This window comes from Citrus sinensis, chromosome 3, assembly GCF_022201045.2.
Source record: "Citrus sinensis cultivar Valencia sweet orange chromosome 3, DVS_A1.0, whole genome shotgun sequence".
Lineage (NCBI taxonomy): Eukaryota > Viridiplantae > Streptophyta > Magnoliopsida > Sapindales > Rutaceae > Citrus > Citrus sinensis.
In genome coordinates this window covers 17,788,235-17,802,760 of record NC_068558.1, presented here as the reverse complement: position 1 = coordinate 17,802,760, position 14,526 = coordinate 17,788,235, and the positions used below count along the sequence as shown (strand labels likewise).

Sequence of the window (14,526 nt, the reverse complement as noted above, 5' to 3'; positions counted from 1 at the left end):
GCAGCTATCTTAGCTATCCTAAATGGGCCCAGTTAAGCTAGAAACAAATTCTTTGGCACAACGTCAGTGTTAGTTTTTATTTGTTAAAAATTATGTTCAATATCAAGCATACAGACTTTATTTGCCCTCAATAACATTTGAAAACAAAAGCTGAAAAAAAGCAGCATGTAGAAGAATTTCAAAAGATGCTTGATGCTGCTCCAGTTGATTCGGCTTCAGTTTCAACTTCCTCTCTTTCTCTCGAATGTTTTTTTCAAAATCAAAAAGAAGAAATTAATTAGAAAATAATTCCTTTACCAATTTAACTCAAACTTCTGCCTGCTAAGATTTGAACCTAGAATTTAACCTAACAAATTTGATATTGATATCTAAAATAGATTATATTTATGTAGCAAATAAAAGTTTGACTTTTTGGCAGTTTGCAATATTTTAAAATATTAATTTTTTCTGAAATCTGTTAATAAATATGTAACATATGTGAATTTAAAATGAAAATGAGGCGGTTAAGGATTTTATAAGTAAAAGAATAAGCTAGAAACAAAGGAAACATATGCACGTGTAACAGAGAGTGAGAGAGAAGCTGCCAAACCAACCCAACTACAGACCCGAAAAAACCCGACCCGACCTGCGAACGTGACCCGGCCATATCTCCCATTTCCGGCCACCGTTTTGGCCGAGCTTGGTACCAATCTGAAGCTTAGAAGCCGACCGTCGTTCCCATGCCATCCTCTCCGCCGAAAACCAACCGGAACACCGGAGATCGAAGCTTGAAACCCGCGACTGTTTCACTTTACTCCGCCGGGATTTTCGCCGGTTTTGGGTGATACCACCAGTTGGATTTTGTTCCCCACGATTCCCTCTTCCATTTCCGACCATTCATAGGCACCGAGAGTCACTGTTTTGCCGCCGGTCGATTCTTGGAATTCACGGCTGCCGAGCTAGATTCCGGCGTCGTTGCCGCGCGTTGGAGCTCACCGTCGGTACCATTGAACTCAGCGTGATTGGAACTTTAAGATTTGAGCTTCCTAGCCAGTGTTGACCAAATTCCGGTGACCGTTGATCGGCAAGGGCATTTTGGTAATTTCACACTATGAGGGCAATTTTGTAATTTCTGAGCCTGTGGATATTTTAGTAATTCCTAGAATTGAGGATTGGGTGTAATTACGATTCCGAGGGTAATTCGGTGATTTACGATTTCAGAGCATGTTAATGATCTACGGACTAAAGGGCATTTTAGAAATTTTATGGACACAGGAGTTGTAAATTATGGATAGATGTTTGTTTCGAGTTTATTGCATAAAATTTAGTCATAATTCCGATTTACGGAAAATAATTATGTCGTTTCCTTAATTTAGGAGGATTTGCGAGCGAGAATCGGTCCGCGGACGTGGACGATAACCGACCGTGAACACCGTCACTGTGAGTGGAATATACAAAACTTATTTTCATAGTTAGCGATGATAGTAAAGCATGTTTGCGAAATAAGTATTTTAAATGTTCTGATTTAATGATTTCTCGAAATGGATTTTATTCACGCATTGATATTTTATTAAAATGTTTGGTTAATGATTTTGCGTATCGACTTTGAATAAGCATGATAGTATTTTAAAGATAAGAAAAGTGGATTCAAATGTGGTATGATTTAAAATATGGTTAAGAGGTATGTGAATGATTATAATGATTGTTTTTGAAATCATTAGACAGTACCCTTCCCTCCAGATACAGTGATACAGATGAGATGAGATGAGAGGCCTTTGGGGCTCGTCTAAACACACATAGAGGCTTTAGGCCGTGTGTTTGGGCGCTTTTGCCTTTTGGGGCCATATGCATGCGGTATGATGATTACAGATATACTGATATGAGATACAGACAGATATTGAGATACAAATAATACATATGATACAAATGAGATATAGGCCTTTGGGGCCCGTCTGAGTACACACAGAGGCTTTGGGCCGTGTGCTTGGGCGCTTTTGTCCCTTGGGGACTAGATTATGCATACACAGATATGATGAGATATGAGATTTCCCTATCTATCCGTGTAGCTCCGGGGCGTGACGTTACCCAGATAGTACATCATTGCCCGTCCGTTGAGGTTCGGATATGACGAGATTATTTCCCTGGGTACTTGTTTGGTGATGATTTTCAGATTTGTGAATTCTATATGATATTGTGATATGATTTCCATGGTTAGTAATCTGATTTAAATGTTTAATGATTTATTACTGGTTTCTCGCTTATGGTTTAATGAAATCGTGTTTGGAAATGATATGATTATTTCTTTTAAAGTAAGAATTAAGTTTCAAAACTACTATCCACTCACTGATCTCACTAAGTTTTAAACTCACCCCGTTTTTATTATATTTTCCCCCCCTCACCAGGAGGTTGCAGGTACACCAGACCGACCCAGCGACTGTAAATATATTTTGAGTCTTGGCCACGTGATGGTGTTAGAAGATATAAATGTTTTTGTTAGGACATCTTGGTTATCTCGTTCTGTTGGGATTGTATAATTTTGTTATACTATTCTTTTGGGATTAAGAATAAACTGAGATATTAATATTAGTTATAATATTATCTTTTGAGATTCTGGAGATATAAAACTCAGCATTTTGGTTGAGGATGTTAATCACTGGAGTTTGTTGTATATTGAATTGTATTGGGAGTGTTATATATATAAAGGAGATTCTGCCGAATTTTCGGCAGAATCTTTACTAATAGAATTTTTATCAAGTCTGTTTTGATGAGACTAGATAGACTCGCTTGGGGGGATTCGGGGCGGGTCATTTCAAAATATTAATTATATATTAGGATATTGGTTTTGTTTAATTCTCCACATTCCACCATAAGTGAGGAGAGGAGAGGAAAAAAAGGCAACATTTGATTTCTAGTAACACCACACCTACATAATAACGAAAATAAATTGGGCCTATGGGGTGATGAATAAAACTTAAAAGAAAAAATTGTGAAAATATTGGATTATTGGAACCCCTTCATTAATCTTATAAAACCTCTCTTATATATATATTTTTTTTCTTCTTTTCAATTTCAATTGAAAATATAATTTGTTCCAAACCAGCTCAAAGTCTCGATTTCTTTTGGATAATTTTTAGGGACCTCCCCGGAGGTTTGACGTATTGACACTTAAATAGAAAGTATAACCATAATTACAGAGACCTCCCCTACTGTCTGTACTCAGTTTCCTTGAATGTTAGTTGACTAGTGATATGTAAAAATTACCCTTGATTTGAGAAAAGACCTAAACAGCCTTAGTGCTAACTATCAAATTAATCATCACACTTTAACACACTTGGGAAACAAAGATTTGACATCAAATATTCATCAATTGTTAAAAGTAAAAAAAATTACTAGGAAACTAGGGCTAGCGATAGTATACAGTGAACTAAAATTTAAAAATTTAGTAGTACTAAATATCAAATTAATCATTACACTTTACCACTCTTGGGAAATAAAAATTTGACATCAAATATTCATCAATTGTAAAAAAAAAATATCGTAGGGAAACTAGGGCTAGCGATACTATACAGTGAAATAAAATTTAGAAATTTAACATAATACAACAGTTCAAAGTCAAATTTGGTATATCTAATAGACAACAACCTATTGTTAACATTTGTTTAATTCCATTGATCATTAAAATGCTCTTAGTTACACCGATTTTTTCAACCATCTCCTTTAACTTAAAAATTCAATCTCCACCACTAACTTCAACCGTTGCCCTTTTCTCTTCTATTTCTTTGTGACGTATAGCTGCCTTATTTTTCAGATTTTCAGCATATTCAGCCTTCTTTCCTTCCAATTATTTCCTGCCAATTACTAGATTTGCTGAAGATGAAATGGGAAGTAAAACAAAGAAAAAAAAAAAAGAATCTAGAATAAGAAGAGACAGGTTACCTCAATCTTTTTCAGTTGGGCTTACAAAATTCCTTCTTGCTATTTTCGAATGTAGCAAAGGCTGAGAGCTTTTTTGCCTTGATCAACATTTTCAACACAATTGATTCAATTCACATATGATCAGTAGGAAAAGTACTAAAAAAAATTATATTTTTACTTGTTCATGATTATATTATTTAGTCAATAAAGGCCATTTATGCACACCAATCCTGACATACATGTTAAAAGGAAGACAATTATAGAAAGGCATATTTGTTCCCTGCTTTTTTTTTTTTAACAAAGACTCTCTTTTCCTTTTCGACCTCCACTAGAGCATCATCTGAAAAAAAATAACATGAGACCACAAGTTATTCGCTTAGAAACTTTCGCATATTCAATGCAAATTGAATCATTTCACCCTGCTTAACAAAAGATTTTGACAAACCAATGCGAACTTCCATTTGAAGCATTATCAAAGTCACTTAAAAATGGCAATGATGCCTTTTTACATCTTAAAAGCATAATTGAGTTTCATTTTAGAAGACTTAGGATTTATAGTCATAGTTTAAAGCAAGAACAAAATTAAATATTCATACATTCCCATCTTAGCATCTCATTACTCCACTTAGGAATGCCACTACTTTTTTTATAAAAAGAGCGCATGCAGCCTCTAATCAATGTTACAGAGCCGTTTTAATGGTTAAATCACAAATAAAAACACAGTACAGCTTCAATAAAACAAATAATTTAAATCTTTTACACAAACATCATCCAAAATTTCTTCATTTTATTTGTCACTAATGCTTTTTTTATCAAGCAACTAAAAATTCTCCATATTAAGGAGCACAAGCAATATCCTTTTCAGCTTCTTTAAAGCATCACAAACAAACCCTTATTTCCAATATTATTAATGCATATAACTTCACTAATTTCTAATATGCATTGGTATTTTTAGTTCAAGCACATGTTAAGAAGTTAATTCCTCCAAATAGCATCCATATTCTTCATAACAGTGCTAACCCATTTTCATTTGACAAAGAAGTCACATAAAAATCACTAATTTCCAACACATATGTTATGATTAGCTCTTAACTTGAAAAATCCAAATAGCTACGGTCTGAAAGTAACAAACAACATGCATCTTCTCTAATACATCAACAATTTGATATCTTTTTTTTTTATGAACAACACAATGCCAACTGTTCTCCAACACTTCAGCCCATTTTCATTTTCAAACAAAAAAAAACCAATCTATGATTAAAATGAAATAAAATTTCAATTTTATTTTAAAATATAAAACATATTAAAATAAAAAAAATTAAATCCAAAATTGTTTCAAAGACTAACCTTCTTTGAATTCAAGTCAATAACAGTCATGTCCGACGCCGAATAGTCAGCTATTTTCACCTGACACCACCCTTAGGCCACCATCGATGCTTTTCTTGTTAATAAATCTAAGCTAAAGTTGCGGAACTTGGCAATAAAAATCTGATTTTTTTCATCTTCAAAGCATTTAGAGATGAGGAGTGCATGTGGGCCTCGGTTGATTGAAAGAGAAAATGGTTTTGTGATGAGTTAGGTTGATGAAAGAGAGCAAGCATTCATCCATCCTCTAGTTAGTGGTAACTGATTTTCATCGGGATTTTTTGAGTGTTTCAGTGGGCTTATCTTCAAATTAACTTTTTACTTATTTCAATTTTAAATGCGCTTTTACTAATTTACCCTCCTATACTGACAATATACGAAACTGAGTATAGACGGCGGGAAGATCTCTGTAATTAGAGGCATATTTTTTATCTAAATATTAATACGTCAAACCTTAAAAGATGTCTCTTAAAATTACATTTTTTTTCTTTTAATAATTTAAAGTTTTTGTTTTATACATAAAAATAACTAAAGTTTTAAAACCCTTTTCTCTAGTATCTTTCAATTGGACAAGAATCTCAATAAATAATTATTAACTAAGATAAATAAAAGAAAAAGTACAAAATAAATTATAATCATTAACTTAGTGGTCAATAAAAACTAAACTCAGCATTAAATCCTAATCTCCTTCAACTTTTTGTTTTTTCACCTCACTATCAAGAATCCTGCAGGGTAACAACCTAGTCTTGAGTCTTGACTTTGAATTAACGCTGGCCCTCTCAAGTCTTCAAGTTGTTATCCTGTACACATTCGAAAACGATTGGCATTAATTGGACACACGGAAGTCTTAACCGGACATTAATTGGAAGAAACAAAGTAGAGGAGGTTTCCTTGCAAAATACGTACAATAATTTTGAAAGGGAAAGAGCCGTTTGTTTAGTATAATAATCCACCATTTCATAACTTCATACGAACGCTTTTATACATGGGAAGACATATGTGTAAGAGACGCCTAATTCTATAACTATTAACACTTTCCGAGCTATGTAATAGTATTTTCTTGTTTCTAAGGACTTCGTGAAAGATTAATTTTAGGATAAGACACACCCAATAACTAATTTTATCTATCCACATTTTAGTGAAATGAAACGACAAATCAGATCTCTTAAATCTTTAAATTGTTTTTGTTCATTAATTTAAAATGAAGCTTCTTTTTTTCCATATATCATCCCCTCATTTTTAGTAGTAACACTTTGTAGTTGGGCTTTGGCAGTTCAACAGAAATTTTTCTCAGTTGTGTATTAAATTACTAAATTATCCTTACATATTATTTAATTTCAATTTTACCCACCTCATTTTTAAACTTAATCTCAAATCGATTTTTCCATAAAACAAACTCTAAACACCGATCTTATTAGCATGATTCCAACATCGACAGTTCTCATCGATGCAATTCCAAAAGCGGCTATTCTCATCGACACGATTTTGACACCAATCATATTCATACACCTCTGTTCTTCTATCTTTGTTTTCAAAATATCTAAGAAAGGTGCGTTTTCCTTTACTTTGTTACATGTAATTTTTCATTTTCTTCCTTTTTGTTCAGAATGTGCTGGGCCTTTTGCTTAGAATAAATTAATAGGTGATTGGTCACGTGTGATTTATTTGCTTTGAAGTCACTATCTTTATTGCATTTTTAATTTTTTTAGTTGGTTTTATAGACATGCACAATCCCTATCTGATGAAATTTCCCTAATAAAAATCATTAAAGGCAGCAACAAACAAGTAATCAATTCCTATAGATTCCAACAATACATGTTTTTGAACAAATCATTTCAGCTTCACACAAATTTGAAAGGATTCACTTAAAGGTAACTAAAGAAAATTTAAACTATTGAGAAAAATTATTTTAATTTCTTCGAAACAGGTTATGTAATTAGAGGAACCCGCAAGTTTATTAAACTAACAACTCATTTTGAAACAAGTTATGTAATGTTAGACATAATTCATCCTTGCTGCTAGACATAATTCATCCTTAATTAATGTTATTTGTTTTAAAAAGAAAATTGGGTATTGCTCTTAATTAATCTCTTTCCTATATTGCTGTTTGATGAAGAAATATTACTCTATTTTCTAGGTTTAAGTGTACGCAATTATGTCTAGTAACTCAACTAGTAAGGCTATTTGGAACCCTCAGACTTCATATGTATTTTGTGAGTTATGTATTAAGGCGGTGGATCCGAACATCGTCCTAGGACTCATGTGACTTCCGAAGCATATGAAAATTTAATTAAGGAATCCACTAAAGAAACTGGATCGGATTACAATAGAACTCAAAAGAAAAACAAATGGGATTCTCTTAGAACTGATTGGAAATTGTGAAAGAATTTGATTAGCTTGGAAATTGGTCTAAGGTGGAATCATAGGTTATGGATAGTTGATGCAAGTGAAGATTGGTGGAAAAAGAAAATAAAGGAAAATTTGCAAATGAGTAGATTTCGAAAAAAAAATGGTATTGATCTAGAGTTAGAAAAAAAAACATAAATTTAATGTTCAAACACAGTGGCTATGAGTGAGCATGTTTGGCTTCCCTCATCTGGTTTTCCTTTAGAGAGTAATGAAGCATTTGAATATCTTAGTGTTGAGAGTAATGCTAACTCTAATGAGTACTTTTAGGGTTTGAAAGAACACATGGAAGATTTTATGAAATATGCCAAGCTACACATTCAAGAAGCAGGTGGAGAGAGTTATTATTACCATGGCCTTACATAATTACATAAGAAGACATTCATAAAATCATGATCATTTTGATGAAACAATGGATGAACCAAGTCATAGTAATAGCGAACATATAAGCAGGATTGCGTCTCCTAAAGAAAGTTATGATACAACTAATAACATAGCTCAAAATATGATAATCTTGGGAGATGGCATTGCTGCAAGTTTAATGGAGGCATGACAATGTAAATATTTATAAGAATTTTGTAATTAGTTACATTTTAATTTTATAATGTTATGTTGTACAATCTTTATTAGACATATTTGGTATAATTTATTTCTTCAATCAATGAGTAAAATTAGAATTTATGTACTTTCAATTTTAAATTATTTTGTTTTAAAAAATATTTATTACAACTTGTGAAGAAAAATAACTTCGATTAATTAAATATTAATTTGATTTGTCAAAGTAATAAACAATAATCATATGTTAATATGATAATTCAAAATATGAAAAATAATTTGACTAATTACTAATTAAAAATAATGTTATTTAAAATTAATTATTACAAATATTTATCAACTTTCACTATACAACAATTAAAATTTACCAAATACCATCAATTTTGACTCTACAACTATTAAAATTTGATAAACCCCAGCAGCTTCTATCCCACAACTATGATTTTTGCTCCACAACAGCTGCATCTTAATGTTGTGTTTACTTGTTAGTAATCGAAATGGACTGTAATCAGAATGAGTTGAAATCATTATGAGCTGGAATGAGAATGAAGAATAGGAATCAGAATAAGTTGTTTACTTGATCTACATAAATCAGAATAGAAATGGGTTAGAATCTCATTGATGTATTTATTTTATCTTGTAATCAGAATCAGAATGAGTTATATTGTAAAAAATTACTAAAAAGCACTTAATGAATTATTGTCACAATTATTATTTTATATTTTAATTATAGTGATTATTTATTCAAAAAGTATTATTATTAATTAGTATTGACAAGAATATATTAATATATTAATTAATTGTACAAATTTTTAACTAATAATTATTATTATTATTATAAAAATATATTAATTGTTGTGATTATTTATCCAAAACTATAATTATTAATATATCATTGTTAATAATATACTAATATATTAATTAATAGTAATAATTATATAAATTAATTAATAATATATATGAATTAATTATAATAAGTATATTAGTAATTATTATCAGAGTATACTAATTAATTAGTTATAATAAAAGTATATTAATTATTGTGATTATTTATCAAAAATTAAAATTAAAATTATTAATAATTATGGTTTATAATATATTAATATATTAATTAATAGTAACAATTATAATTAATTAATTAATAATATTTGAACTAATTATAATAATTATTATAGTAGTATATTAATTAATTAATAATAATACATTAATTAATTATAACTGAGGACAAAAATTTGAGGAAGGTAAAATAGTCAATCCTGAAAATGGGAGACTCATTCCCACGTCCCTCTTAGGAATGAGTCTCCCATTCTTCATTCTAAAATTGTGGTGTGCTCCATGATTCCGATTCTTATTCTTGAATTTATTTTGGGAAAAAAACGCTGTTAATAATTTTGATTCCCGAGTCCGGAAAGTAAACGCAACATAAAAGTTGTAGGACTTTACTCCCAAACACACCCTATATATTGTCAGCAAAATCAATCAAGGCAAAGGTGCTATTAGCAATACAATGGCACCAAGTGATGGTTCACCAATGGTACTCGAAACACAAAGAACGGGGCTACAATGTAAGCGTGTGAATTAGGAACGAACTGGACTCATTATATGTGTCACATAAGCTCCACGTAGGATATCATGTCAGCATCTCCTGTTCCACTTGTATGCAGATTCAGATGCCGAGATGCCTCACTCTGTCAGCTTCAAAGTTCTAGTGCACTAAATATTGGTAGCATTAGAAGCTTGCTTCTTAGATATTTAAATATGTTTGCCACAGATGCTTTGTTGGAATCTACCTTATAAATTTATTTCTCCGCTTACAAACTGAACATCAAACTCTGTATATTTTATTCTAGAGATGAAAAATTTTAGCCATAAGAGAAGCATAATGCAAAAATCCACAACTTAATTTATTTATATATGAAATGAAATACTTGGATTTCAAAAGAAAATTCTTTAGATTTCAAGGGAAAATTCTTCCCTTTAATCACCACTTGTTTGAAAGCAAAGGGCTAGCATCTACAGAAAAAGCAACAGCATTTAAAATTGCTCCAGTTGAAGATGAACCAGTTTCAAAATTTCCACCCACAAGATCAATGTCTTCACACTTTTGAGCTCTAACCCCCCCTAATTCAAATGCTACTTCTTTCATAGTAGGTCTCTTCGTCCCATTCAAATTCAAGCATCTTTTTGCAAGCATAGCAACGGTAATAATCTCTTCTTCCTTGGCTTCCCTAAGAACTTGAGCATCAAGCACATCAAACAAACGGTTCTCTTTCATTGCTAGGAGAAAATACCCTGCTAAACTTTTATCTTCTTCAGCGTCGGTTGAACGAATAGGTTTTTGTCCAGTTAAAAGCTCAACAAGGACAACTCCAAAACTATAAACATCACTTTTCTCTGTAAATTGACTTGACCGAAAGTACTCTGGATCTAGATATCCAAAAGTTCCTAGTACTCGTGTGGTCAAATGAGTTTGATCAATCGTGACAGATCTAGAAGCCCCAAAATCTGAAACTTTTGCTCGAAATTTATCATCCAATAGTATATTTGCAGATTTGATGTCTCGATGATAAATTGGAATAGAAGTAGTTGAATGCAAATAGGATAGAGCACTTGAAACTTCTATGGCAATTCGTAAACGCATTTCCCATGTGATTGAGAACTCCTCAGTTTCATGTATATATTGATAGAGAGTTCCATTTGGAATAAATTCATACACCAAAAGAGGAACCTCTGTCTCCAAGCAGCATCCGAACAATTTAACAACATTTCTGTGGTTAATTTGAGTTAAAATTACCACCTCATTGATGAATTGCTCAATGTTACTCTCATCCACTAATTTCGACTTTTTCACAGCCGCAATTCTTCCATCTGTCAACATTCCTTTGTACACTGTGCCTTGGCCTCCTTGACCAAGGATTCGATTGGTATTGAAGTTGTCAGTAGCCATTTCCAATTCCATTGAAGTAAACAATTTTGTTTTCTCGGTATTACCTTCATTTGATGACGATTGTTGTTGCAACAATAAACCACCGTTTCTTTTAAAGAACTTCTGCTTGAGCTTGACTTCGCTTCTTCTTTTAATGAACTTGTACAACCACCATGTTCCGATTAGTAGGAACAACATTCCAAGCCCACTATTGCAACCTGCAACGCTCCCGAACAAGAATATTTAATACGCGTTCGAGGTGATTTATGGCAAGGAACTGTTTAGTCTGTTAAGAGTAGGAGATCATAAATGTATATGCTATTGCAAATTTCAGGGCAGAACGTTTTTGCGTTTGTGAGCCCATATATATACGGTAATTAAAAAAAAGAAGAACAGTTAATTCTGTCGACGAAATCTGCAAATTCCAATACATACCTATAATAATAAATTTGACATGAGAATTTTTGTGCAAAATTGGAAGAAGTTCATTTCGGTCGCAGTCACCGAAGCGGTGATTTGAAGAGTTGTAACCTTTGGGACATCCTGATGAGCAATTGTAGGGGCTTGTGGTATTACAGAGCAAGGTACCTGAACAAACCCAAAAGATGAAATAGAATATCAAAAGAAATCACGGCTATACATAAATCTTGCCTTTTTCACAAATGCGAATTCTGCAATTACCTTCTCTAATTTTCTGTTAGATCCGTCGTTGGTTCGAGCAAATACAGTAATTACACTTCATTTATGAAATTAATTTAATTAGTATTCGAAATTGTACCTGAGCAGTATCCATGGTCGTGTTGGTCAAAGCAACGGCAAAGGTAGCCTGAGCTTAATTGTTTTAAACATATATTGTCCTTGTTACAAGTAGTTTTCGAATTATATTCTTCATAACAATCTCCTCTATACTCAGCCCACTCCAACAGTGCAGGAACTTGTCCGTGATCTTTCAAATCGTGAGGATTCTTCAGGTACTTTGAGTTGATCCAATCTTCTTCAACCATGGAAACAGAGTGGCATTTCTGATGAATACTTTTAGAATAAAAATTAGATATATCTGCATTGAAAACCTGAGTAATATTTTGAGGAAGAGCGCATAGGAAATCGTAGCAACCAGGGTTAAGAGCAGGATCACAAGTGCTAATCGAAAGGCACCCACCAACAACGGATGAATCATTCTGTCGCTTAATAATCGTAGAATAGTTGTTGCAACCTATGGCAGTGAATCTATTGCGCGACCGGGAAAATGTAAAAGGGCTACCTGATAGACTGACCCCTTTATCATTGCTTGTCAGGTTACTGCTGTTCAAAGAAATTACAGGAATGTATACCCTCATCATGTATACATCAAAAGAAGTATATGAATCATCAACATAACCGTCCAATACTTGCAGGTTGTTGATGCCCGCAAGAAAAGCTTTTGGGGAGCCAGAGGAGTAATCGCAGAATACTTCAAAACTCTTATCAAAGTAGCAACCGTCTCCGATTCCGAAGGGGTAAATGATAGTGACATTCCCACAATCATATTGGCATAAATCTTTTGATGCTTTGATTGGCCATACTAGCAAAATCATCAATTGCAGCAACACCAGATAATGATGAACAACCATTCTCAATATTTTTACTTGGAAGAATGAAGATTTAACAGAGCAATTGCATGCGTTGATCTTTAATTAAATTCCTTCTAGGTTCCCGTCCAGTTTCCTGAGAACTTTCCTGGTGCATTTATTCACGCGAAATTAACATCATAGAGACTATTTTTCAAGTGGAAATAGTTTGTTGAGAAAATAGTAGAAGATGAAACTTCCAGAATTGGAGAGAGATCTACCGAGACTATTTCAGGAGACACTTCAGGTGGGAGGCGAGATTTGTCAAATCGCTATTCAGCACCTGTTATAGGAGGCCAGAAGATCGATGTTGAAAAGTTTGATGGGAAAATCAACTTCGGCATGTGGAGGCACGAAGTTATGGATGCCCTTATTCAAATCGATCTTGATGTTGTGTTGAAAAATAAAAGACACTTGTATGATGAAGAAATTTGGGATCGTATGAATGAAAAAACCTGTGGTCAGATCAGATCTTGTTTGACCAAGGAGGTGAAATACTTGGTGAAAGATGAGGAGTGTGCAGTGACTTTGTGGCTTACATTGGAAGAGAAGTACCTGGTGAAAAGTCCTGAAAATCGTCTTCATGCAATGAGCCAAGTATATGGTTTTTGAATGAAGCATGGGGTGTCAATGCACGATCATGTCTCAAAGGTTTGAAAAGTTACTTGCTGATTTGAAGAATCTTGATGAAGATATTAAAGATGAAGTCAAGGCTATGATTCTGTTACACTCACTACTAGAGGAATATAGCCATTTTGTGACTACTTTGATATATGGGAAGAGTGTGATCGTCTTCAAAGATGTTTGCACAGCATTGACTAGCTTGGAGATTCGGAATAATGATAAAAATTCTGAACGAGCATCGTCTGAAGCTTTGGTGAGCAGAGATTGGACGATGGAGAAAAAGAAGAAGCGTGGTGGAAAGAATTCTCGATCCAAATCGAGAAGCAGAAATATAGCTCGAGATGAGTGTGCCTTTTGTCATGAAAAGGGCCATTGGAGGAAAGATTGTCCAAATGCTCAAAAGAGAGATGGGAAGAAACCAGCAGCAGCAAACATGGCACGGAAAGATGAGGATTCTGATTATTCACTAAGTATCACTCCTGCAGCATGTGTAGCTAGTTCGAGCGAGTAGATACTTGATACTGGAGCAACCTATCATTTGTGTCCTATTAAGGAATGGTTTGCAGATTTTCGTAATCTGGAATCCGGTGCAGTTGTGATGGGGAATGATAAACCTTGTCGCACAATGGGGATAGGAACAATTCGGCTCAAAATGTTTGATGAAATGGTCAGAGAACTCAAAGAGGTTAGATTTGTTCCAGAGATAAAGAAAAATCTAATTTCTGTGGGTGCTTTGGAAGCTAAAGGCTACAAGGTTACCATTGAAAATGGCACAATGAAGTTTATACATGGGGCTATGGTGATTCTGCAAGGGGTTCGGCGTCACAATCTGTACTATTTGAAGGGAGGTACAACTGATGAAGCAAATGTTGTTGAGGCGCACAGTGACACCACCAAGCTATGGCATGTACGACTGGGACATGCAGGAGAGAAGTCTTTGCAAACTCTGATGAGGCATGGACTCTTAAAAGGTACCAAAACCTGTAAATTAAATTTCTGTGAGCATTGTGTAGTAGGCAAGAAAACAAGGGTCAAGTTTGGTACAGCTAATCACGATACTCGTGAGATTCTTGAATATGTTCATAGTGATGTATGGGGACCAACCAAGACTGCATCAATTGGTGGAAGCCATTATTTTGTTATATTTGT

General features: G+C 33.5%; 2 protein-coding genes and 1 long non-coding RNA gene across 3 annotated transcripts in view; 1 reads left to right on the top strand and 2 right to left on the bottom strand.

Moving 5' to 3' along the window:
- Positions 1-14,526, bottom strand: part of LOC102616551 (wall-associated receptor kinase 2-like) — an 82,593-nt gene that overhangs the window by 61,776 nt on the left and 6,291 nt on the right. The window lies entirely within an intron of this gene.
- Positions 499-2,620, top strand: LOC102617446 (uncharacterized). Its single transcript, XR_008053645.1, has 3 exons — positions 499-1,077; positions 1,356-1,419; positions 2,382-2,620. It is a non-coding gene; the product is annotated as an uncharacterized LOC102617446 (long non-coding RNA).
- The window catches only part of LOC102629084 (wall-associated receptor kinase-like 8), a 70,284-nt gene continuing 65,439 nt past the window's right edge, over positions 9,682-14,526 (bottom strand). The window contains exon 3 of the mRNA XM_052438910.1: positions 9,682-11,364. Within this exon, the coding sequence (XP_052294870.1) occupies positions 10,202-11,364 (1,163 nt within the window). The 3' untranslated portion in view covers positions 9,682-10,201. The remainder of the gene's footprint in view (positions 11,365-14,526) is intronic.